Consider the following 24,643-nt stretch of genomic DNA (forward strand, 5'->3'; position numbering starts at 1 on the left):
ACAGCATAGGTTTCTGACACAGAATAAATGTGGTCTAATGAACTTAAAATATTTTTTTTGCCTTTGAGCAATTCACTATGCTGTTGAATATTAATCCTCTCAAAAAAATGTTTGAAGAAATTTTCTTTTTATTTATGAAATCTGAAATGAGAAAAATTTAACCCCCCCCCCTATTTTTTTTCACATCCCCCTTTCCCTTTTTCCATTTGAACCAACTTGAAAACTGGGCCCATAATCAAAAATCTAAGTACATGTTAATATTCAGCATATCAAAAAAGCCCAAGAATTCATTTTTTTGTTAAAATCAAACATAGTTTAATTTTGGACCCTTTGGACTTTAATGTAGACCAATTTGAAAACGGGACTAAAAATTAAAAATCTACATATACAGTTGATTTGGCATGTCAAAGAACCCCAATTATTCAATTTTTGATGAAATCAAACAAAGTTTAATTTTGGACCCCAATTTGAACCAACTTGAAAACTGGGCCAATAATCAAAAATCTAGGTACATTTTTAGATTCAGCATATCAAAGAACCCCAAGGATTCAATTTTTGTTAAAATCAAACTAAATTTAATTTTGACCCTTTGGACCTTAATGTAGACCAATTTGAAAACCGGACCAAAAATTAAGAATCTACATACACAGTTAGATTCAGCATATCAAAGAACCCCAATTATTCAATTTTTGATGAAATCAAACAAAGTTCAATTTTGGACCCTTTGGGCCCCTTATTCCTAAACTGTTGGAACCAAAACTCCCAAAATCAATCCTAACCTTCCTTTTGTGGTCATGAACCGTGTATTAAAATTTCATAGATTTCTATTCACTTTTACTAAAGTTAGAGTGCGAAAACTAAAAGTATTCGGAAGACGACGACGATGACAACGACGCAGATGAAGACGCCAACGTGATACCAATATACGACCAAAAAAATTTCAATTTTTGCGGTCGTATAAAAACTTTATGAAGATCCATAAAAATAAAGTCAAGGGTATAAAGACTGACAAACCCTGCAAAAAGGATCAGAAATCCTTGCAAAAATCCCAAATAAACCTACAGGTTATATATAGTATCCAAGAAAAAGGCTTGAATTTAAGTTTTAACATTGACCAATGAACTATGAAAATGAGGTCAAGGTCACATGCACATCCTTTTCTGAAGCAGCACTGTATACAAGGTTAAGAATCTGATGTTCAGTGGTTGTCGTCTGTTTATGTGAATCATAAGTGTTTCTCGTTTTTTATATAGATTAGAATGTTGGTTTTCCCGTTTGAATGGTTTTACACTAGTAATTTGTGGGGCCCTTCATAGCTTGCTGTTTGGTGTGATCATAGGCTCCGTGTTGAAGGACCTACCTTGACCTTTAATGGTTTACTTTTATAAATTGTTACTTGGATGGAAAGGTGTCTCATTGGCACTTATACCACATCTTCCTATATCTATTAAAACAAAAACATGATTTTGTGATGCATCATATCTCTAACCACTGCTTTTTAGATTACATGTGTTCCTTTTTCTCATCTGTATGTCAGAGTTCACTTGCTTTTGATTTACATTTTGTGTGTATTATCTTTGCCATTCTGACTTCTATTTCTAGTTCCAAATAGATGGTTTAATAATTTTTTTCCTGGTATATCCACATTTTTTTCTTGTACACATTTGATTTCTACATACTTCTTATGACAGAAAGCACTATTATGGCTGATGAATGTTTATTATTCACAAGTTAACAAGTAAAGTATAAATTGACACAGAACAGCATAGATTCAGGATGTTACAGCACCTTTCTTGTATTGCACAGTTTTTTTTATCATGGTTCACAGAAATTTTGTCTATCATTAATGACACAGAGCAAAATGTATTCATTAAAAAATAACTATATCTGTTCAAAAGGTGTCTTTGAGCTACAATTGTATAATTAACTCTTGACAAAGATAAGAGTCACAAATTAAGGCAAGAAAAAAAAGTTTAGGTCCCATCTCAAGGTATCATTGTGTACCAATAATCAAAATAATTGTCAAAGTCCTATAACTCTACTAAGAACAGTCAAATCATACAGTATGGTCAACTAAATATGATGACAAACAATTCTAACAAGTGTGAAAACTTCTGCCAAATAATATTAGAGGACTTGTGTTCATAGCAAGCTATTGTGTCACACAAATTCCCCAAAATAGTCAAAAGCCATGTGAATAACTGCAACAAGAATGGTAAAAATAAAAAGTAAGATAGTGTTTTTTTACAAACAATACTCCTAATTATGAAGCACGTGAGGTTCTGAGAGGAGTTGCATACACAACTTGTAACTGTGCTACAATTAAAAAAAAAAGAAATTATTCCCAGGTAAAATGACAAACATAAAGGACATCATAGTACGGTCACCTTCACAGTATGAGAAATAATCTTACAAAATATAGTAGCTTTCTATCAAATGGTCCACTCCAAGAGTTACTGAACTTACATTCACAAGGAAACATTGTGTTACAATAGTAATAAACAAAAAATGTTCAAAGTCTCATAACTCGAAAGAATGGTCATATCAAAATACCAGTATAGCATTGATAACTACACATGATAAAATAATTCTACCATGTATATTGAACAGATGCAGGGGAGTTAACCTTAAATACAATAGACAACATATTATGTTCAAAGATGCATAACTCCTGAAAGAATTGTCAACTCAAAGTGTAATCATTAGGGTGAAAAAAGAAGCAAAAATGAGGAAAAGTGAATGTTTAAAAAATGTGAAGAGCATGCAAATCACATTTCTAAAAATATCTTATTAAGATAAAAGCAAAATTAATAGATTAAAAAAAATGACTAGTATTAATCTTTCTACTTTTTACTATAAATGAGCAATTATCTGTTGGACATGGAAAACAATATCACAAAATTCACACAACTATACACATTCTATGTAACAATATTCAGCAAATAGACAATTTAATAAGATATCTAACAAATCAATACATTATTAGTTGGTTAACAATTATCTACAAATAACAGCATAAAACAAGACTTTTACCCATAAAACATACAATATATATATATATATATATATATACTATGTACTGATGTCATATGGTGAACAGATTTAGCAGATTTGAAATTTCTAATATTAATCAACTACAAAAAGGTGTGTAAGAGAAGAGCTTAAAATTAATTACTGTACAAGATACATGAATTTTGACTCTTATTACCATGCATTTACAGTGCATTCCTTAAAATTTCTCAAATTCCGCTTTATCTTTTGTCCCGAATTTCAGTACAAGAGTGTGTTAATGACTTTTTATTTTGCTCTTACACATTGTGGTGAAACTTGACATGGGAGATAACTCATTATGTATTTTGCGTGTATAATTATGGTAAATGTCTGTAATATTGTTAAAACAAACCATGTAGTTAAATACATGTTTTGGATGAAAATAATATGTCCATATCAAGCTAGATGGGATATTTAAGAAACTTTATCTATCATAATCTAATATGTTTGTCATTTTGTTAAGGTGGCTCATGGGTACAAAAGTTTTAGCAAAAAATTAAACCTTTATTTTTTCATTACAAATTTTATTTATTACACTATTAGTTCTTACTTTATGATATGGTACAAACAAGAGTGCACACACTGAAATGTCTCGCCTTCTTTACTAATCATTGATATTATGTTGATAGTCCTAAGTATAAAGCTTTATTACAACTGTCACTTAAACGTTACATTAACCAAGATAACTAAACAAAGACCAATGAACCATGAAAATGAGGTCAAGGTCAGATGAACCATGCCAGGCTGACATGTACAGCTAACAATGCTTCCATAAAACAAATATAGTTGACCTTATACTTATAGCTTAAGAAAAATAGACCAAAACACAAAAACTTAACACTGAGCAATGAACCGTGAAAATGAGGTCAAGGTCAAATAAAACCTGCGCGACTAATATATAAATCATAAAATATTTCCATACACTAAATATAGTTGACCTATGGCATATAGTATCAGATAAAAAGACCAAAACTTAACTTTGACCACTGAACCATGAAAATGAGGTCAAGGTCAGATGACATCTGTCCGCTAGACATGTTCACCTTACAATCATTCCATACAACAAATATAGTAGACCTATTGCATAAAGTATGAGAAAAACAGACCAAAACACAAAAACTTAACTATAACCACTGAACCATAAAAATGAGGTCAAGGTCAGATGACACCTGCCAGTTGGGCATGTACACCTTACAGTCCTTCCATACACCGAATGTACTAGTCCTATTGCTTATAATATCTGAGATATGGACTTGACCACCAAAACTTAACCTTGTTCACTGAGCCATGAAATGAGGTCGAGGTCAAGTGAAAACTGTCTGACGGGCATGAGGACCTTGCAAGGTACGCACATACCAAATATAGTTATCCTATTACTTATAATAAGAGAGAATTCAACATTACAAAAAATCTGAACTTTTTTTTCAAGTGGTCACTGAACCATGAAAATGAGGTCAAGGACATTGGACATGTGACTGACGGAAACTTCATAACATGAGGCATCTATATATAAAGTATGAAGCATCCAGGTCTTCCACCTTCTAAAATATAAAGCTTTAAAGAAGTGAGCTAACACCGCCGTAGCCGCCGCCGGATCACTATCCCTATGTCGAGCTTTCTGCAACAAAAGTTGCAGGCTCGACAAAAACAACCCCAAAAAATTATTTGGTTTGGCCCCAGATGACTTTAAAAATTGAAAAAGCTCCAAATTATCTCCCTTTGGTGCAAAAATGCCATTTTTTGGCCTTAAATTTGAAATATCTTTTTAACTCATCGGTGACCTATATTTTTTATTATTGTTTTCAAATAAGCTGTACATAAACTAAATAATTGTAAAATTTAAGCGATTTCTTATATTAGGTTATTTTTTTATTTTTTTATTTCCTCTTTTTCTCCTATTAGTTCAACAGAAAAAAAGGACATTAACAAAAATGTATGCTTCTTCTAGAGGCAGATTTTAGCTTAAATGAACGGTGACCCCATTTTTTTATTTCATTTTTCTTTTAAGTATATGATAAAGTTCATTTATGAAAAAATATAGCGAAATCCTATATTAGAAAAAAAAATTCATTTATACCCAGGAGCCCCCTTAATTTACACCATGTCAGTATTTTAAGCTTGCGTTTTGATCTTATACATCAAATGTAAAATAATAAACACTCCTGGCATAAAATGAAACTGCTAGTAATGGGGAAGTACGCAGATGGTTGATGAAATAAGGGTTACTATAATTATTATTTTAATTATTCATAAATTTCCTGATATAAGATTGATTGTTGGTTGCTTAACGTCCAGTGTCTATGATTTCATGCATAATCATAAAAATTATCTGTAACAGTACATACAGTTACAGATAAAACATTTTGAATTAGTTAAGAAATGTTTACTGTATTATTCTAAGCACTATCTCCCGAATCAGAATAAAAAGGGTTCATATTTTGTTCATTTGTATCTACAAGCGGGTGAGAAAAATTTTCATCTTCCTCTGAATCTGAGCTGTCAAAAGGATTAAGACTATCTTTTTCTGTTTTAACAGACTGTACAGGTGGATGTGTCACATTTTGAACCTTTTCCACTCTGCTAGTGTTATTTTTATTGCCTTTTGTTCCTTCATATTGATGAGCTTTGTTTATTTTTGGTTCAGCTCTATACTTGTGTGTCTCTGTGTAGTCATTCAATTCATAATTTGTTTCTGGTATTCTAGAATTTGCTAGATTGTCAGTGGTTGGTGAATCTGCTGCTTCTGAATTTTCTTCACTACTCATGTAAAACATTTTGCCACCTTTTTTAATTTTAGGTCTTTTTTCTTCACTTTCCTTTTGGTTAATGGGTTGATCCACCACTGGAGAATCAGTTTCTGGTGAAGATGAATCTTGTGAAGAATTCTGTGAAGTTTTTAAAACTATATCGTCATCAACTAGATTCTGTGAAAACTTGAGAGTACCTTTAAGTAAATCTCTGACCTGAAAAATATATAACCACCCTGGTGTTTTAATTTATTTAGACAGCTTTATAGATTTTAAAGTTATAACAATCATAACATTTCATTTTTAAAGACATACTTGGTATTCATTAGTTATGTGGTTACCAATTTTCTTTGGATTGATGAAAATTGAATATTTATACAGCTAAAGTTCTATAACTCTTGCATGAAAAATTTGCAAATTTTCCAAAAGAAAAAAGAAAATTCATCTGAGCACATTTGAGTTAGTACTTGCAATTGACTTATATAACTGTAAATTCAGAAATTATTGTGTGCATTTATCATTGTGATTTTTGAAGAATAGACCAAAATACAAGATTAAAATTTCATACATGGTCATGATGTGCAAGTTAAATTAGGAACTACTTTCAGTTCACATAAAATTGTTGAGAAATGAATGTGAAAATGCACATCATTGTAAAGCATGCTCACATGAAGATTGATACCAATTTTGAGGAAGCTCTGATTTGTAGTTTCTGAGAAAAGTGTTACAAAAATGAATGTGTTGGACAGCTGGTCTGACAGAAACACGGATGCTAGACAGAAATAAACAAGTGTAACCCCCTACTTTGAAGTAGCAGAAAAATTTAGTAATTTTCTTTTTAAGTAACTGCAATATTTGGAATGGTTTAGGTAGCTGAAGTTGAATCATTCCTGTATAGTTCATAGAATACTTTGCAGATTATCCCATCAATATTAGCTTCATTTCAAATCTTACTCTGGTCATTTGCATACTTTACATTATCAATAAGCAATCTTTTTTTAGTTATACAAGAAAGTACCTGTTTAATTCCAGCTATAGCAATAAGAATTTCATCCTCATTTTGTAAGTTTTGCTGTAATAGTTCTGACTGTAGACGATCTGCAATTATATGTCAGACAAAACTTGAATAAATGTTAAAAACATTTTTTGATATCCAAATTACTATCATTAACTTACTTTATAGCGAACAACAAAAACAAAATATACAAATTGCAGAAGCAGCTCACTTCCTTGCTATGTACAAACAAGAATTATTGATATACAAATAAGGGGATGTGGTATGATTGCCAATGGGACTACCCCCCCAGAGTTCATATGCAGTGAATGTAAGCAATTATAGGTCACCTTTAGTAGACACCTTATTAGATTAGTATTTTCACTGAACTTGTATCAGTCCATTTTGTATTTTGAATTGTTATACACTTTGTCATGTCTAAACTTTTTGTACTTTACCTTACAGTATGGGTTTTGATCATGGTTGAAGGGCAAAGCTGATTACATCTATGTCATCTTGTCTCTGGTGGATAGTTCTCTAATTGGCAATCATACCAAATAATAGCAATATTTAAACTTAACATGGAGATAAGAACAACTACTTTCCTTCCCTTTTTAAAGCCAAAGACTGACATTTATAGTTCTATAATCACTCTTTACCTATATGGATATCCAATTTTTGTTATGATAAAAACTCTTTACCTATATGGATATCTATTTTTTGTGATGATAAAACTCGTGACCTATATGGATATCTAATTTTTGTGATGATAAAGCTCCTGACCTATATGGATATCTAAATTTTGTGATGATAAAACTCGTGACCTATATGGATATCTAAATTTTGTGATGATAAAGCTCCTGACCTATATGGATATCTAATTTTTGTGATGATAAAACTCCTGAACTATATGGATATCTAGTTTTTGTGATGATAAAAACTCTTTACCTATATGGATATCTAGTTTTTGTGATGATAAAAACTCTTTACCTATATGGATATCTAATTTTTGTGATGCATAATCGCACATGGATTCTTTTTCTGACACCTGGTTTTGCAGCATACCAATTTGAAATTCATACTCTTTTTCCTGAAAATATATAAAGTTATTCTATTCAATTTAAAAGTGTACTTAAAATATTAATTGATAAAAAAAAATAAAGAATAAAGAATGCCCAGGTTAAGTTTTCTGGCGACACATTAGCGAAGACAGTAAACAGGTATTTGCAGCCATCAATTCAACAATTGGAGCCTCAGAGCTTTAAATATAATATGGTTATATGGTTATCTCCATTCTAATAAAACTGACAGAAAACAACGTCAAATCATACATTTAAAATCGGTCATACGTCGTCTGTGTTTGCACATATATTTTCATAGCATCAGTTGTGAATTGATGCCATTAAAATTTTTGATGTTATCCAATCAAATTGAACGGTACAAATAATGTTGCATTAGAATTATCAATATCAGAGAGCAGGTATTATCTTTTTTTTAGCCTTTATTCCATTTTTGCTTTCACACTTTTAAATAGCAGAACTTAGAATGACTTTTGGCAGTGTTTTCAAACCATTCATACCTTATTAACCTTCTTTCCTTTCCCTTTTGGACTTGGCAAGGTTGCAAACTTTGACATGCTGCCAGCCCCATCATCAGAATTTGGACTGAGCCCAGATGATCGTCTACCAGAAGATTCTATTCTTGCCATAGAAGATGCTGCATTTCCCGAAGTTTCTATCCTGGTTGCAGACGGTGTTGAATTACCCGATTTGAAATAACCATCTTCCATCTGTGACAAACTTGCTGAAGATCCTCTCTTCTGTTTTGGATATTGTGGAGTTCCTGGAGAAATGCACAAAAGCTATTTACATTAAAAAAATATATCGAAAATAAGTATACATTTGAATATTGTGTTTAATTGGGCATATAGACAAGTTACAGAAGTTTTTTCCTGTACGTGGACATGTTTGACACAATTGTTTACCAAATTTTATTATTGGATATTATTTAAACTGAGAAAAACCATGCTATGGTCAATATAATATCAAAAACTTAATGATATTTCGTGAAATTATTTTAATTATCTGAATTCATTTAAAACAAAGAAAAGATAGGGGTTCTTTGTTTTCATGATTCATAAAAAAATGTACTAAAACTTGTTGAAATGCAGATATTTATTCAGTTAACTTGATTTTACAAAAAATATAAATCCCGACAAAAATCACAGATTTTTGTTTATTTAGAAATAAGTCTATAAATCTGGTATATTTTAAAATTCATGTATTTAAGAACAAAATTCAAGACAGCTGCCGTCAGATGTTCCCTTGATCATTGTCTCATTAATTTACTTTTTTAAATGGTAAAGGTAATATCTTTGATAAAGCCTGCTTGTAAGTTGATCCATGCAGTCATTATTAGGTAAGGTATACTATCCTCCTTTAAAAGTAGACTATACAGACAGATAACTGATCTATCTGTCAGTAGGACTAGACTTCTCCAAATGGAGGGTAGTATACCTTACCTTATAATGACTTCATGATTCAGCTAGCAAGCAAGCTAGTCAAAGATATAACATTTACCTACACACTCAATGCATGTTGCTGTAAGACATCAAACAATTATCTTGTTCTAGACTGTACCAGCTGAAGGTTATTCTATAAACATGCAGTTAGTTATGTTAGTATACACATCTTTTTACCTGTGTAATTTCTGAGTAACATTTATAGTTCATTTTATTATAAACAATCTACATATGTTTTTTGGCAAGCGTGTGGTGTTGCATATTTGTCTGACTATTCTTTGATTATATTTATTTGTATACAGTAGACTTGTAATTTATCATAAATGATCTGTGAACAAATATATATATAATTTGAAATGTTGGTGGTGCTTTGGAAAAATTTAATAAACAGCTTGAAAACTTGCTTTTCTTTGAATTGTTTAAACCTGAAATAAAGAAAACCCTTTTTTTACCTGGAGAAATATCAGTCTGAAGGTTCATTGGAACACTAGTGGACTTGTACATTTTCTGTTTGTCAGATGATACAATTAATGTCTTTGGCCGGGAACCAGACATTCTTCTACTGAAACTGGACCAGCTAGTTGTCATGGAAGGTTTGTTAGTGGTATTAGTGGTGACAATGGAAGAATTAGAAGCAGGTATAGCTAGAATATAATTAGCATTAGCATAGTGTGGCATTAACTACTACTAGCTATATAAAGTAAAATCTAAATTGTTGCTGAACCTCTCATACTTATATAATAACAAGAATGTGTCCAAAATACATGGATGCCCCACTCGCACTATCATTTTCCATGTTCAATGGACCTTGAAATTGGGTAAAAAAATCTAAAATTAGAAAGATCATACCATAGGGAACATGTGTACTAAGTTTCAAGTTGATTGGACTTCAACTTCATCAAAAACTACCTTGACCAAAAACTTTAACCTGAAACTCCCACTTTCTTTTTCTATGTTCAGTGGACCGTGACATTGGGGTAAAAAGTCTAATTTGGCTTTAAAATTAGAAAGATCATATCATAAGCAACAAGTGAACTAAGTTTCAAGTTGGTTGGACTTCAGCTTCATCAAAAACTACCTTGACCAAAAGTTTTAACCTGAAGCGCGACAGACGGACGGACGCACAGACAAACGAACGAACAGACAGACAAACAGACCAGAAAACATAATGCCCCTCTACTATCGTAGGTGGGGCATAAAAACAATTTGATCTATTTTTTCCTAAGTACTGTTATCCTGACACCATGAAAAGTGGAAGGTTTCTACATTGTGAGCATTCATCCAATATGCTAATTACTGTAAACCAAATTATTTTTTGCAGATACATCAATTGGCTTTAGTCCTTTTTAGATTACTGTTTAATTTTGCAATTTATAAATTAACTTGATGCATGTATTTGAATAAGATAAGATCCAAGTTTTACAAGTTTTCATAATTTATATTCTCATTATTTTTCTATCTGCCAAAGTTGCGATAATTAGTTAGTTTACAATACCTATTCATATGGTTTAAAAAAAAAAAAAGAAGAGTAGATCTACATATGTATGTAAAAGTTTTCTATTTTCATTGTCTCAAAACATTAGAAATCTTCTAAGATAGAAACATTATATTCATTGCTGGAAATATAATGGAAGATCAATATAAGATTTGAAACAGCTAACATGTACTATTTTGCTAAAAATAGAATTTATCTTTATAGGCAACGCCAATAAGATAGGTTAATGTCATCATCTAAATTCTCATTTTTTCAATGTTTATTTTTTTTTAGTGAATTTGATTGAATATAATAACTTACAGAAGTAGCTAATTATTAGCTCATTTATGTGAATATTCAATATTGGTCCCCTGTATTTACTGATTCTTTCATTCAATCTGGTTCCCAGTTTTTTAAAGAGCCATATGCAAGTGATATCTGATATATCTGCGGTGTATTTCTATAAGCTGATATATAAATTGGTTAGGTCTATACAATATAACCAAGTGTTACATACGTTTGTTCCTGACTGATGGAGACTTTACTATATTCACATTTTGGTATGTATAGTTTGGTGGTCTTGGATGACTCTAAAAAATAAAATATGTACCTACTTATTATACAAGAAATGTAAATACATATTCTGAGCTATTTATTGAAGCAGCTGATTAATACACATTTAAAAATGCTAGTCCCACCTATCTTCAACAAAATTAACAAAAGCTTAAGTTATATAATTAAAACTTGATTTCAGTCATCTACCCCATACTTTATTTGTGAAATCAAGATCGACATTAGTTGAGAGTTGAGCTATTTACCGGATTTGTAATCACATAAGCAACACGACGGGTGCCACATGTGGAGCAGGATCTGCTTACCCTTCCGGAGCACCTGAGATCACCCCTAGTTTTTGGTGGGGTTCGTGTTGTTTATTCTTTAGTTTTCTATGTTGTGTCGTGTGTACTATTGTTTTTCTGTTTGTCTTTTTTATTTTTAGCCATGGCGTTGTCAGTTTGTTTTAGATTTATGAGTTTGACCGTCCCTTTGGTATCTTTCGTCCCTCTTTTAAAACATTGCCTATTTATGAGAAATATGCTGTTGTGTTCTTACCAGTTAATAAATATATTGGTGAAAAGTCAATCTACAGCAAGCAAAATAGGATGGAAATAGATTTTCATTGACAATGAGAGAAGCAGAATTATAAAACTTATCTGTTCGTATAATTTTTAATCTATATAAATTTTTCAAATATTTTCATTCCATTTAATTCTTTGATAAGCAAATAACTTTTGATATCGATATCTATCTTAATTAAGATTTAGTTAAAACACCTATATATCACTTTAAACTTATAAATGCTATGCATGGGCATCCCTCCATTTTGTTAGGTAGAGAACCAGTCTATGTTGGGCAAAGGGAAACAATCAGTGTTAAAAGTGTGTAATAAGGGAATCAAATTGTTAATTGGCAAACTGACTATTTCTATATTACAGTACTTTCATACATTTGGGTCTCTCAGATATCTAGCTTTTTCTATCAAGTAGTGGACATCACCAACAGGAGGATACCTCATCAGACAATTGAGGCATTGAGGGTAATCACTGGCAAGCACTGAAACATAGAAAGATTGTTGTCAAGAAAATAAGGGATTGTGGGTAATCACTGGCAAGCACTGAAACATAAGAAGACTGTTGTCAAGAAAATAAGGCATTGTGGGTAATCACTGGCAAGTACTGAAACATAAGAAGATTGTTGTAAAGAAAATCAGCATTCTCGGTAATCACAGATGGCAATAAATAAAGTGATTCTTGCCACAAAAATTAATTTTCATCTTATTATTCTTTTATAATACGTTTTCTAAGTTCACATATAGTGTATCTTAACTATGATTCATATATAATTTTCTAGTTTCCATTGTGTTAAACTAAGAGTAAATTTCTCAAATGAAAATTTTTGCACAGAATTTTATATTTCAGAAAAACTCTTTTCTTTATGATTTGGTCAATTATTCTATATACTGTTCTGTACGTAAACCCCATCCAGACCCTCATTAATAAATTGATATCATTGCTACTCATAACATCTGTATAATCTTACACAAATCTCTTATGTACAGTAACATGGCAACAAAAATGAAGTCGACCAGATCAAAACCAATACCATCAGCAAACAAAGCATCCCATAATACCAACAAGTCCTGCATTGGAAACTCTCGTCCAAATAACAACCGAATCCAGCGACTAATAAAAAGAGAAAACAAAAACACAAAATGAATAACAGTGAATAATCAGGCCTTGTTTAAATTATTACAGGGAAAATATTTTTAAAATATGTCTTTAAATCAATTTTCAAATTTTACCCCACCACATTTTATATGTGTTTATCCCAAGTCAGGAGCCTGTAATTTCGAGGGTTGTTGTAGTATGCTATCTAGTCATTATCATGTTTGTTTTTCCTTTAGTATTGTCCTGAACATAAATCGGGCTATTTTTTTTGTCTTGTGTGAATTGTTTTACATTTTGTCATTTAGGGATCTTTTAAAGGTTACTATACAGTATAGGTTTTGGATCATTGTTGATCATTGAGTATGGTGACTTATAGTTGTTAATATCTTTGTCACTCTAGCAGAGAGTTGCCTCATTGGTAATCATACCACATCTTCTTGTTTATAAATCGATACAATTGGAACAATTTTACTTACATGCCATATATCTGTGGAGGTATTTCTAGTCTGTCAAGATGCATGTGTAACTCTACATCAAATTTCTTCAGGATATAGTCCTGTATCCGGGTTAGTTTACTAACTATTGCATTAGATGGGTTTAAATCCTGGGGTCTGGCAAATGGTGTAGTGGTCATTCTCTCCTTTCCCTGTATATATATCGACATAAAGTATAATGACAAGTCTACAACTACTATAAATTGTGCACTAAAATTATCATACAGATGGAGAAATTGACGAAATAAAGTGTATCTGAATACCTTCCATAAGTTTTCATGATTCAGAACATCAGAAACTGGGATATATATAAACAAAGTGCCTCTAAATACGTCATGCATCTTATGACACTATCTTTTTTTGCAAAGTTTTAGTATGGAGTAGGTGTGAAATCGTACTATATCTACAACTAACTAAACAATAACTTAGGACAGGTGCCACATGTGGACCAGGATCTTCTTATCTTTCAGGAGCACCAAAGACCACCTCTAGTTTATGTCGATCAGTCTTAAGTTTTTCTATGTTTGTTTTTGATACTGTTGTTTGTTTTTTGTCATGGCATTGTCAGTTCATTTTAGACTTATGTGTTTGATTTTCCATAAAGTATAATTTGCTTCTCTTTAAAAACTGTATAGACATAGCTCTGTTAACTTACCCTACACTGCGGTGGATCTTTAGACACATACCAAGGTTCTACAGTTTCCATTATTTGTGACAACATAGCACTGAAAAAAAATTCCATGAAGATCAATTTATAATGTATTATATGTACATTGTTTCCCAAATAATTACACTAAATGTATGTTTCATTATAATACGTTATTCTGATTGGATACACTGCAATCTCGCCTTATTCCTTATTAATCAACTTCATTACACAATTCAATTTATCATTCATGATGACACGAGGTCCCACAATAAAGTGCACAAGTAAATTAAATGAAAACTTCATAAAAATCGTGTTTTCATGATCCTAGCTAAAAAATGTAATTATAAGTATTGAATGCTTCTTTTTGTAACTTCATAGGGTTGTAAAAAGCGTTGACCGTGAGCACATTTTTAGAATGAAGCGATACTGCGCTTCATACAAAATGTACTTCGGTCAACACATTTACACACCAAAGAAGTTACAAAAAGAAGTATTCAATTCTTAAATAATTCAAAATGTGAATATTTCATTGTAGAAAAAAACCCACTACAATTCTGGATAGTGAAAAAAGGTTGAATCTGATTGATTGGTTGTTGGTGTTTAACACCATTCTCAGCACTTTAAGCTATATCCTGGGGTCAGTTTTATTTATGGAGGAAGCCTGAGTGCCAGGAGTGAATAACAACCTTCAGCAGAAAAATTTCTTGACTTTCTTTTGACTATTACTCGTCTTTTTGTCTTTTTTTTTACCCTGTTTTTCTTGGAGTTATGGTTTTTGCCCCCCTTTCCCATTGTCACCTTTTCCCCTTTTTTACTTACTATGCATCATGTTCCAGATAGGATGGATTCATTACTTCCTTTATTATATCCCTGAAAACAAAACTAAACATTGTCAATATTGTTTAATACTTCTAAAACTTTTATATTTATGTTGTTTCAGAAGGAAAATTCATGTTTAGTCATAAAAAGTTTAGAACTTATGTTTTATTCAATATGTTGTATTTTAATACCATTTTGAAAATAACTTATTTCTTTTGTAAGCTTATATTTGATCATTTATAACTGAATGCCTTCTTGAAAAAACCCAACCTGGTAGACACATAACTGTCAATATAAAAGAACTATGTTACTGTGTGCCAGTAGAAAGCCTTTCACAAAAATGTAAAACAAAAAATTAATACCGGTATCTAATTAAGCCGGGAACTTTTGCAGTGCTCAGATGCTGTACAAATACACTCAATTATATAGCAAGAGTCACTAGAATATTAATCTATTCATGCAATGAATACTAATGATGCTTGGTGGTTAAGTTTTTAGACAGATATGAATATGGAAGTCATCATTTTGCAAAATTGATTGGCAGGCAATTGAACAAGATACTTGAGAGTGTAGAAATAGCGATATCTTTGAAGCAATTTCAACTTGTTGCCATATCTTTCCTAGCCACATCGTTCACTTGTACTCCTTCCTATATTTGAATTGAGGCTTTTAGTTTGCCCAAATATTTGTACAGATTTAACAGTTACAATATGTGATTTTAAAATTGTCGGAACATATTAAAGGTGTTCAGAAATTATAGTTTCAAAAACTTTATTTTCATCAAACCCCCGCCCCCCTTTTTCCCCCCAAAAAAGGACCTTGATGCCCTTACTTCTTTGTAATTTTTTTTAGTTTTGAGTTTCCACATGGAGATTGCGAGTACAATAATATGATTATTCAATTGAAAAATATTACTGTATATGGGATCTAAAAAGGTTATGTTGCTTTTTTCATGTAGATCCTACACTTTAATTTACCCCCAATCTCCTCCACCTCTCTGCAGTTATTTTTGCATTGCATTTTTTCTATAAAATAACTATTACTGGTAGTCTGGTACACAAACTACATGAAGTTTATTGGTGACAGATTTTTCACCAAATTGGTTCCTATACAACTATTTCGTGCTTTTAGGAAAGATTTAGGAAAAGCAAAGTGTTTTTTATAATTGTTAAATAGTTCTCTTTCAAAAGCAAAATGAGTTTGATCCTTAAATGATTATATTAGCATGCAGTTTCATGTATACCCAGAGTTTTATAAAGTTAATTAGATGTATGTGTAGCGAATGTATTCTTAAATTATTGCTGTAAGAGGTTTTTAATAATAGTAATTTAATACTTCTGTCATATACACAAAACTGATAAAATTTTCCACATGCATTTTCTATTGTTTTATCCTATGTTTAATTTTAACAATAGGTCACAGATGATCAGAAAGCAGAGAAATTTGAGTTAAAGTTGAAGAGAAAAACCTTCACCAGAAGTAATAGAGGTATGATTTAAAAAAGCAATATAAACTGTCACCTGTGGTAGGTAGGAATCAAACTGAAAATGTAAATTGTGTTAAAATTCTAGTAACAAATACATCTATAGGATTTATCTATATTGTTCTAAAATTGAGAATGGAAATGGGGAATGTGTCAATGAGACAACAACCCGACCAAAGAGCAGATAGCAGCCGTTCTACTTTGCTTTTCCTTATTTTTCAGATCCATGAAATTTATAAAGTGCTTCATAATGTCAAACATAAGATACTGGTAGTTAAGTTTTCAGCTGTTTTCAAAACAAATCTTGGCTATCCAAGTACAATTTCAAGATATAAACCAGGTGCTCCACAGGGCACAGCTTTATACGACCGCAGATGTCGAACCTTGATCAGTTGGGGCAAGTATGCAGCTCGATACAGCTCGTAATTTGGATTGTGGTCAAATTTTTGACATTATATGGGTTTCTTTCACAAAACAAATGTCAAGATCTTACAAATCTGTTGCACAATACTGTGCGATTAAAGATTTCTTCTTCATTCTTTTAAAAAATTTGAAATTTGAGAAATTTGGAAAAATAATTTAAAAACTACTTCACCCCCCTTTTTTGCAATTAGTCCAAAACCTGAAATTTCTTTATACATAATTTACAAGTAGTGTAAGGGAGGTAAATCTGAACATACCCAACATTGTCTGTTAAATGTTTTTGAGTTACCTCCCTTGCACTGCTTTTTAATTGTCTTAATTGTCCATTGACCAGAAAAGCCTATAGGTTTTTACCTGTTTTTTGCCCCTAATTCCAAAAATTTTGAGCCATAACCCCCCAAAGTCAATATTAACTATCCCTTCATGGTAAGTAAACATGTGGTATAATTTCAGAGAGATTCATACATAAAAACACAAGTTATTGTTTGAAAACTACAAAAATGCTTACTTTGGGGCCCTTTTTTGGCCCCTAATTCCTAAATTTTTTGGACCATAACCCTCAAAATCAATCCCAACCTTTCTATGGTGGTATTGAACCTTCTGTTTAAAATTTATAAAGATCCATCCACTAAAACTAAAGTTATTGTCCAGAAACTAAATGTGTCTTCGGACGACAACTACATGATAGCATTATACGATGCAAAAAATTGTTTGCGGTCGTTTAAAAACCCATTCATTGGAAAAGTCTCTGCATTCAAAGATTGGAAGGGGGGTGAGATCCTTTTCTATGTAGTTACTTATCTACTTCTATTTTAGAAGTATAAAATATACATTCATCAATTACTGCTTTTATGCCATAAGTCTGATTTTGCAATTGTATGATATTTACACAAATTTCACACCTATAATGATGAATATCTCAAAAACTAGTTTATGATGCAATTATTTTTTTTAAATAGATATAATAGAAATTTATTTTGCAATTTAAACCTATATTTCTACAGAAAAACCAATGGCTTGATTTTGGAAGAATGAAAGATTGAACAATTTTTTACTTGCAATCTATACAAAATGAGCTTTTCTTTTGAGACTTTCACTCAAGTATATTTTCAGAAACTGTATAATGAATCATTTTTTTTGGTTACTTTATTTTTCAAGTTCCACATGTAGCATTTTTCAAAATTTTACAAAAATATATGACTGGTTATTACTGGTTCGTGATCATAATATAGAATGCTGTATTCAAATAAGTGTTTGATATATATTTTTGGAGAAAAGCAATAAGCCAAACAGGTAAAAAGGAATTGATATATAACATTTGGAAAGGTGCAATTCTATATATAAATAAAAGTCCTAGATAAAGGTAAAATTGAGAAAAAATAATAATATACCAGAATACTGGTAGTTCTTCATTTCTGTAAGATATTTTTAAAATTTTATCACACATATACTTCATTATTATTCAATAATTTTCCTACACAAAAAGAATTTTAATTCATTTAATTTTTATATATAAGTGTGGACACTCACTTTTAGTGTTGATATGTTTGACAGTATTTTCTCCCCTGAATTTAAGCATTGGTTGTGCCCCATCAGATGTTTTCTGTTCCATTTCTATGTTTACCTTATAAAGCCCTATATTAAACTGTAACAGCCATCTTAGATTTTCATTTTATATCTATAATACTAAAATAACGAGGTCCAATTTGTCAGCCGTCATCACGTAAAAACGACGAATCAAAGAATTCAACTTTATATATAACTAATATAGTACAAAGGTGTAGATTAAAAATTACACCACTCCAGGCCCTTTTGTTTTCCACGTAATTAATATTGCCAATAATTAAGAAGTTTTGGGTCGAGTCCGATACCGATACCAATAGTATATTCACCTGTTACCTTATCTGTACGTTCCGCATATCAGGCGCACCACCAAACGGTGTATTCAGGATTAATATGCTATATACACGGGTCATAATCACAGGGTTGACACTACTAAATTGTCAAATTGTTACCTATTGTAGTATTTTAATCAGTAAGACTTTCTAAGATAACAACACGAATACTAAAAATCTGTGACTAAAAAATAAGGCGTATAGGTACAGTTTTCAATTTGTTAGTGGGCATGGCGTAAAACAGCGAATCAAAGAATTCAACTTTATTTATAACTAATAAAGGACAATGCTGTTGATTAAAAAATATTCCATTCCAGGAACTTTTGCTTTCTAAATAATTAATATTACCAATAATTGATAAGTTCCAGTTCGACAGGTTCAAACAGAAAGACTTTGATAGCAGAGAAAACTTTGTATCTTATAATCGGCATGACTTTATCAGCTGACCATTCTAATACTAAAATAAGGCTTGCGCATAGTTATATACTTTAATTCAGTCAGGGACCCGCGATATCACAGGTGTGTTCTAGTTCAATATAAGATTATCACTTCACTATTATAACAGATACCACACATAGCAGGCCACAAACTGTATAGCTATACCTACCCCAAAGATTCTACTTCTGAAGCATGTAGGAAAGCTTGGTGGTCACAATGTAGAACAAACACGAGAGGAGCAAGTAGTTCATGCATGCCCTACAATACATTGAGATTCATGATACTACAATATATACATCTATCAATTTTATTTTCAATAAACATTATGTGCTTATCAAAGAAGCTTAACCATTCAGAATGCCAATGAAATGAGACATTTTTATGAATAACAGTTTGAATTATTTCTTAAAGCAGATCAACTAAGGAAAAATATCAGTTAATTTCTATAGAAAGGATCTTGATTTTTTAACATTTCTAAAGGAGGTGCAGTGTCAGTAAAATTTTCCGCCCTTCATGTCCCAATGATTGACTTCTTATTTTTTACACTTAATATTGCATCAGATAATCAGCATTATATAAGGGATAAGTAAAATATTTCAAAATATTAATTAGAAAACATATGACCATGAGATGCTTGCATACTAAATCTATCTATAAAACAGGTAATATTAGTATGCACATTATATATAGGTTCATTCTTTCTTTATCTCATGTATACATATGTACATCCTACAATTATTCCCTTATTTGACCAAAACACAAAGATCTTTTTGCTTGAATTTTAAGATAAGCTGTGCCAATGGTATTTTAGCATTAATTTGTTTTCTTTTATGCTACTTCAGTTTCTGTCTGATAATGTTATATTTTCAAACATTTTAAAACTTTAGGTGACTCTCAAAAAGTCCCTGTAACTTATTAGCACATGTCATTCAAAAAAATAAATCATTCTTTCCTTGACCTTGAATCTTGACCTAAATATAAATTATTTTGTAGTCTAATTTCAACTCTTTGAGTTAAAATAACTTTTTCTTTGTGTACACTGCTTTAAAAGTGGCATTTTTTTTTTAAATATTATTCTCCTAATATTAGTTATGATTACTAATTCTATATTTTGCATTCATTCCTGCATATATCTGTAGTTAAATACTAAGTTAGTATTACATTAACTTTAACAGTAGTTTTTTTGCCACATGCCTGTTATAGCAAGCCATGATTTATTATAGATACATACACCGTTTCACCACACAAAGTACCTGTTTATAAGAAATAGTTGACCTAGTTTTACAGAGGATAAAAAGAAGGTCTATCATTCGTTCTTGTATTTCTTCAGACTGAAAAAACTGGACTTCAGGAAAACTAGAAATAAACACATATACAGATTACAGTGACAACATGCAGAACACATAAACAAATAAAAAAATACCCATAGGTATCTAACAGAAAAACACAGAATACATGTCACATCAAACAGATAGATATTGAAATATTATAACTGCACTTTTCACATATTTTAAAATTTCAAATTTTAAAATCTAATCCAGAAAATAGTTACTTCCCTTAGTAATAAGCTTCTTTGCAAACATTTGCTCAATGAAAAGTACAGATATAACAGAAGAAGTTTTGCCAAGTGTTTTTTGCTGTCTTTAAAATTATATCAGCTAAGTAATTTTGAATATTTGATTCAGGCAAATATGAAAAAAAAATAATAAGTTTAAGAATTTCTGTCTTGGCAAAACTATAGATATGACCTCCACCACACTAAGAAACTGTAAAACAACATTTAAAACAGTCATATAGGTCTTCTATAGGTCTTCTAATGTGCTACTCAAAGATTGATTTAAAAAATAATGTCAAAATATAAAGAGCCTCATAAGACACAAAGAAGTTATTGTTGCTCTAAGCAAGTCATTAAAATAATTTGAAAGATTTAGCAATATACAAACAAGTAACTGAGTGAAAGTTTCATATATTGTCTAAGGTTTGAAAAAGGGAGCTAAGTCTTATACTCTTCTAGATTCAGAGAACCATTAATACAAATATAACAGTGTATCAAATGTTAATGTCCTTAAAAAAATTACAATAAAACAATATCATGTTTGACTACATTTGATGAAGGTTCAAATTCCATCTCATGGCTAATGACCTGTATTGAATATAATAAAAGAAAGGAAAGTGAAATTATTCAGCAGACAACTTCAATTGAGGAAGGCTAAAGATTGAACACTGAAAATCATTTAAAAAAAGATATATGATGTTGCAATACATGTACACATAACTAAATACATTCATATAATTTCAAATTGTTTTCCACTGTTTCATGTCAAAATAAAAAAGGAAGTTTACACAAAGTTATTTACATTATATTATTTCTTTGAAATTGATACTTAAAGGTTTTTTGTGTTAATAAAAAAGTTCTCATGAAAATCTATTATTGTAGATTCATTAATTGTCATGGAAACCAATTTTCGCAGATTGAGAAAACTTTGTATTTTTCGTGGACTTTTGATTTTGTGATTTTACTAAGGCCTGCATATAATCCTATAGAAAATTTGTACTTCGTTGACCATTTGAATTCATGGTTAACCTATTATCACGAAATCAACAAAAATTGGTATCCCACGAATAATAATAATGAATCCACAGTTCCTTTTTCAGGTATTTCAATTTTGTGAAACAATGTGCCATTATCTTGTGGAAAACAACTTTAACCTTTAACACAAAGAAATCGTACAAGCTATATTACATTCTGAAATTAAGAAAAGAAAAAAATAATTCAAACAACAAATTGCTTTCCTTTCAAATGTTTTTCACTTATTAGATATATCCTAGAATGGAAAGAAGAGCAACTTGAGAAAATTATTCTGAAAAGAGACTTAAAAATATCACTGTTGAAAATAATGGTCAAACCTGTCGGTATGAAATTTCAGGGTTTATCTTTGCAAAGATAAACAATACATCCACCATCAAATTTCTCAATGCATTTGACTGGAAAAATTCTATTCTAGGATAACTGGAATGTTATGCATTAAAAAATAAAAAAAGGTCTAAAAAGAATTGTTCATTAGATATATAGCATAATAAACTTTTATGATTGAAGAATCTTTCATAAAAATTATAACTTCTATGCCATCTACCCCCAGATGGTAGTAAACACAGGTCCCTTTTTGACTGAATAAGTCAGATGATTTTGAAAAGAATAGTTTTAAAGTCATGAACAATGTGTATCATGTGTAAAAGTAACACAAACATAGCTAAAAATTTGGTCTAAATTTCGAATTTGACCCCCAAGTGTAAGGAATATATGTATAGATTATCGGGTTTTCTACACATTGATATCGTAAAATATAAGCCCCAAGCCACAATGTGAACCCTGTTGGCAAGTGAGTGCAACAAACTTCACATTGTGTTGATCGGCTGATAATTAACAATATTTTTACTAAGAAAACCTGATTTTTAGTTTATCGCTCTATTAGTGATCTTTTTCCACCTTTCTAAGACAGTTTTTGCGCTTGAAGAAAGCAAGTTTGATAACATCTTCTCACACATTGTGTTGTCGCTGATAACTTCTCCACAGACATTGTGACGTCGCTAATAATGCCCGATCTTGTCTCAAAGCCATGATTTCAGAATTAAGGAGCAACTGAGCAGAGTGATTTAATTGAAGGGAAGGACGATAAACTGTATCATCTAACTATAATCAATATCACAATTGTTTTTTTCCAAGTAAATCCTATAACAGGGTAATATTTTAACTTAGTTTTCTTTTATTTCAGAATTATAAATAATGAACATCATATGGCTATTTCATAATTACATGGAAACCAACAGTAACACCTATAGTATACAATCCCAGACTTTGATAATGTTGAAAAATGCCATATAATATACCCTTAATGTAGATATTTATTGTGAGATGATACAAAACAGATTAAGGTATTGAAAAAGACTTTGCAAGTGTGACTGAAACCATTGATGTGACATCAAACAGATTAAGAATTTGCATTCACAACTAATATTGATATCATCATGGATGACTGATACAATACAAATGTCATTACTGTATTACACTAAGGTACAATAAACTTTTATTTACTACTTACGTTCTAATTACATCCTGTTTAATAGTGAGCCTCAGTTCATTATCCTGGAAAAATCTATTCCATGGACTCTGTAAAACATAAATATTATCATCTCATATAAAATTACATTAGAATATAAAATTGAGAATGGAAATAGGGAATAAGTCAAAGAGACAACAACCTGACCAAAGGGTAGATAACAGTTGAAGTCAACCAATGGGTCTTCAACACAGCGATAAAATCCCACAACCAGAGGTTGGCTTCAGCTGGCCACTAGAAAAAAAATGTTTACTAGTTCAGTGAGATACAATGTATAAGGGTGTAAAAGTTAATACTCTTATATATCTATGAAAGATTTATAACACTGTATATCTCCTATGAAATCATGTTAATCTACTGGACATTAAGCAATTTTGTGTCATTTTCTTTTCAAATTAGGAGTTTACATATTCTACTACTACTATCATATTAAGGATCTATTTAGACAACATCTTGCCAAATGAAGTTGCTGATTCTCATTAGATTTTGACCATCTGTAGAGCTATCTCTGATGTTGATATGGTAAGAATGACAAAAAGACATTATGCCAGAATGGTCAATGTGTTATTACTATTTCATCTAAGGATTCCATTTAAAAAAGATCTATTTAATGTAAGGCATTCTAGAATGGTAGATCTTCTTTTCTTAGTCCAAACTAGCCAAGTTAATGTTGTAACCATTCCAGAATGGTCAAATGCCAGGTTGTAGTGGTATGTATCAATTGAACTTGTGTGAAAAGCAAAATTTAAAAAAAAGTTTGCTTAAAGTACCTTGACATTGGACAATACACACAATTTGTGTTGGTTTAAATATCAAAATCCCTGTAAAAATTAAAATTAAAAATCTATGTTCATTCTAGAAACTCTTATTTTTGATAATTTACTGTTTTTAGTGTCTGAATCTGTCTTACCTCATCTGCCTGTGATAGTGGATTGTTGACACATAGATCTATATGGTCTACAGCCTTCCTAGGATTCACTATTAACTACAAAATATTTTGGAAAATAATTCAAATGAAAAGTACTATTCTAAAATAATCAATACTGTGGATTCATTTATTTTCGTTGGAACCAATTTCTGTGGAATGAGAAAAAAAATATTTAAAATATATATTTTTGCGGTTTTATAATATTAAAGTCTTTATACAACCTTATGAAAAATGAAAATATGCTTAAATGTTTAAATGTTTGTATTGATTTTATATTTTGTGGTGGTAATTATTTGACAAATCATGGACAATCTTTTGTTAAGACTTTTTGTCTCCCATAGTTTTTAATTTGTTGATTTCCCCCACATCTGTTCCTTAAATATT

The 24,643-nt window shown here is 30.9% G+C and overlaps 1 protein-coding gene across 22 annotated transcripts in view; it reads right to left on the reverse strand.

Annotated features, from left to right (window-relative positions):
• Positions 1-1,700: 1,700 nt before the first annotated feature.
• The window catches only part of LOC139511659 (TBC1 domain family member 5-like), a 34,317-nt gene continuing 11,374 nt past the window's right edge, over positions 1,701-24,643 (reverse strand). For 4 of the 22 annotated variants that reach the window (XM_071298628.1, XM_071298626.1, XM_071298630.1 and 1 more), the window contains exons 6-22: positions 24,242-24,316; positions 23,314-23,381; positions 20,467-20,569; positions 19,383-19,471; positions 18,272-18,295; positions 16,495-16,515; positions 14,975-15,025; positions 14,162-14,231; positions 13,489-13,658; positions 12,885-13,027; positions 12,292-12,398; positions 11,305-11,377; positions 9,766-9,957; positions 8,372-8,634; positions 7,783-7,882; positions 6,817-6,896; positions 1,701-6,014 (exon numbers count right to left, since the gene is read on the reverse strand). In XM_071298628.1, coding sequence (XP_071154729.1) covers positions 5,448-6,014; positions 6,817-6,896; positions 7,783-7,882; positions 8,372-8,634; positions 9,766-9,957; positions 11,305-11,377; positions 12,292-12,398; positions 12,885-13,027; positions 13,489-13,658; positions 14,162-14,231; positions 14,975-15,025; positions 16,495-16,515; positions 18,272-18,295; positions 19,383-19,471; positions 20,467-20,569; positions 23,314-23,381; positions 24,242-24,316 — 2,196 coding nt within the window. In that variant the 3' untranslated portion in view covers positions 1,701-5,447. Of the gene's footprint in view, positions 6,015-6,816; positions 6,897-7,782; positions 7,883-8,371; positions 8,635-9,765; positions 9,958-11,304; positions 11,378-12,291; positions 12,399-12,884; positions 13,028-13,488; positions 13,659-14,161; positions 14,232-14,974; positions 15,026-16,494; positions 16,516-18,271; positions 18,296-19,382; positions 19,472-20,466; positions 20,570-22,120; positions 22,224-23,313; positions 23,382-24,241; positions 24,317-24,643 lie in introns of all 22 variants that reach the window. The other 18 variants (XM_071298632.1, XM_071298631.1, XM_071298634.1 and 15 more) reach the window with 14 other exon arrangements.

The sequence above is a fragment of the Mytilus edulis genome, chromosome 2, assembly GCF_963676685.1.
Source record: "Mytilus edulis chromosome 2, xbMytEdul2.2, whole genome shotgun sequence".
NCBI classification, from domain to species: Eukaryota; Metazoa; Mollusca; class Bivalvia; order Mytilida; family Mytilidae; genus Mytilus; species Mytilus edulis.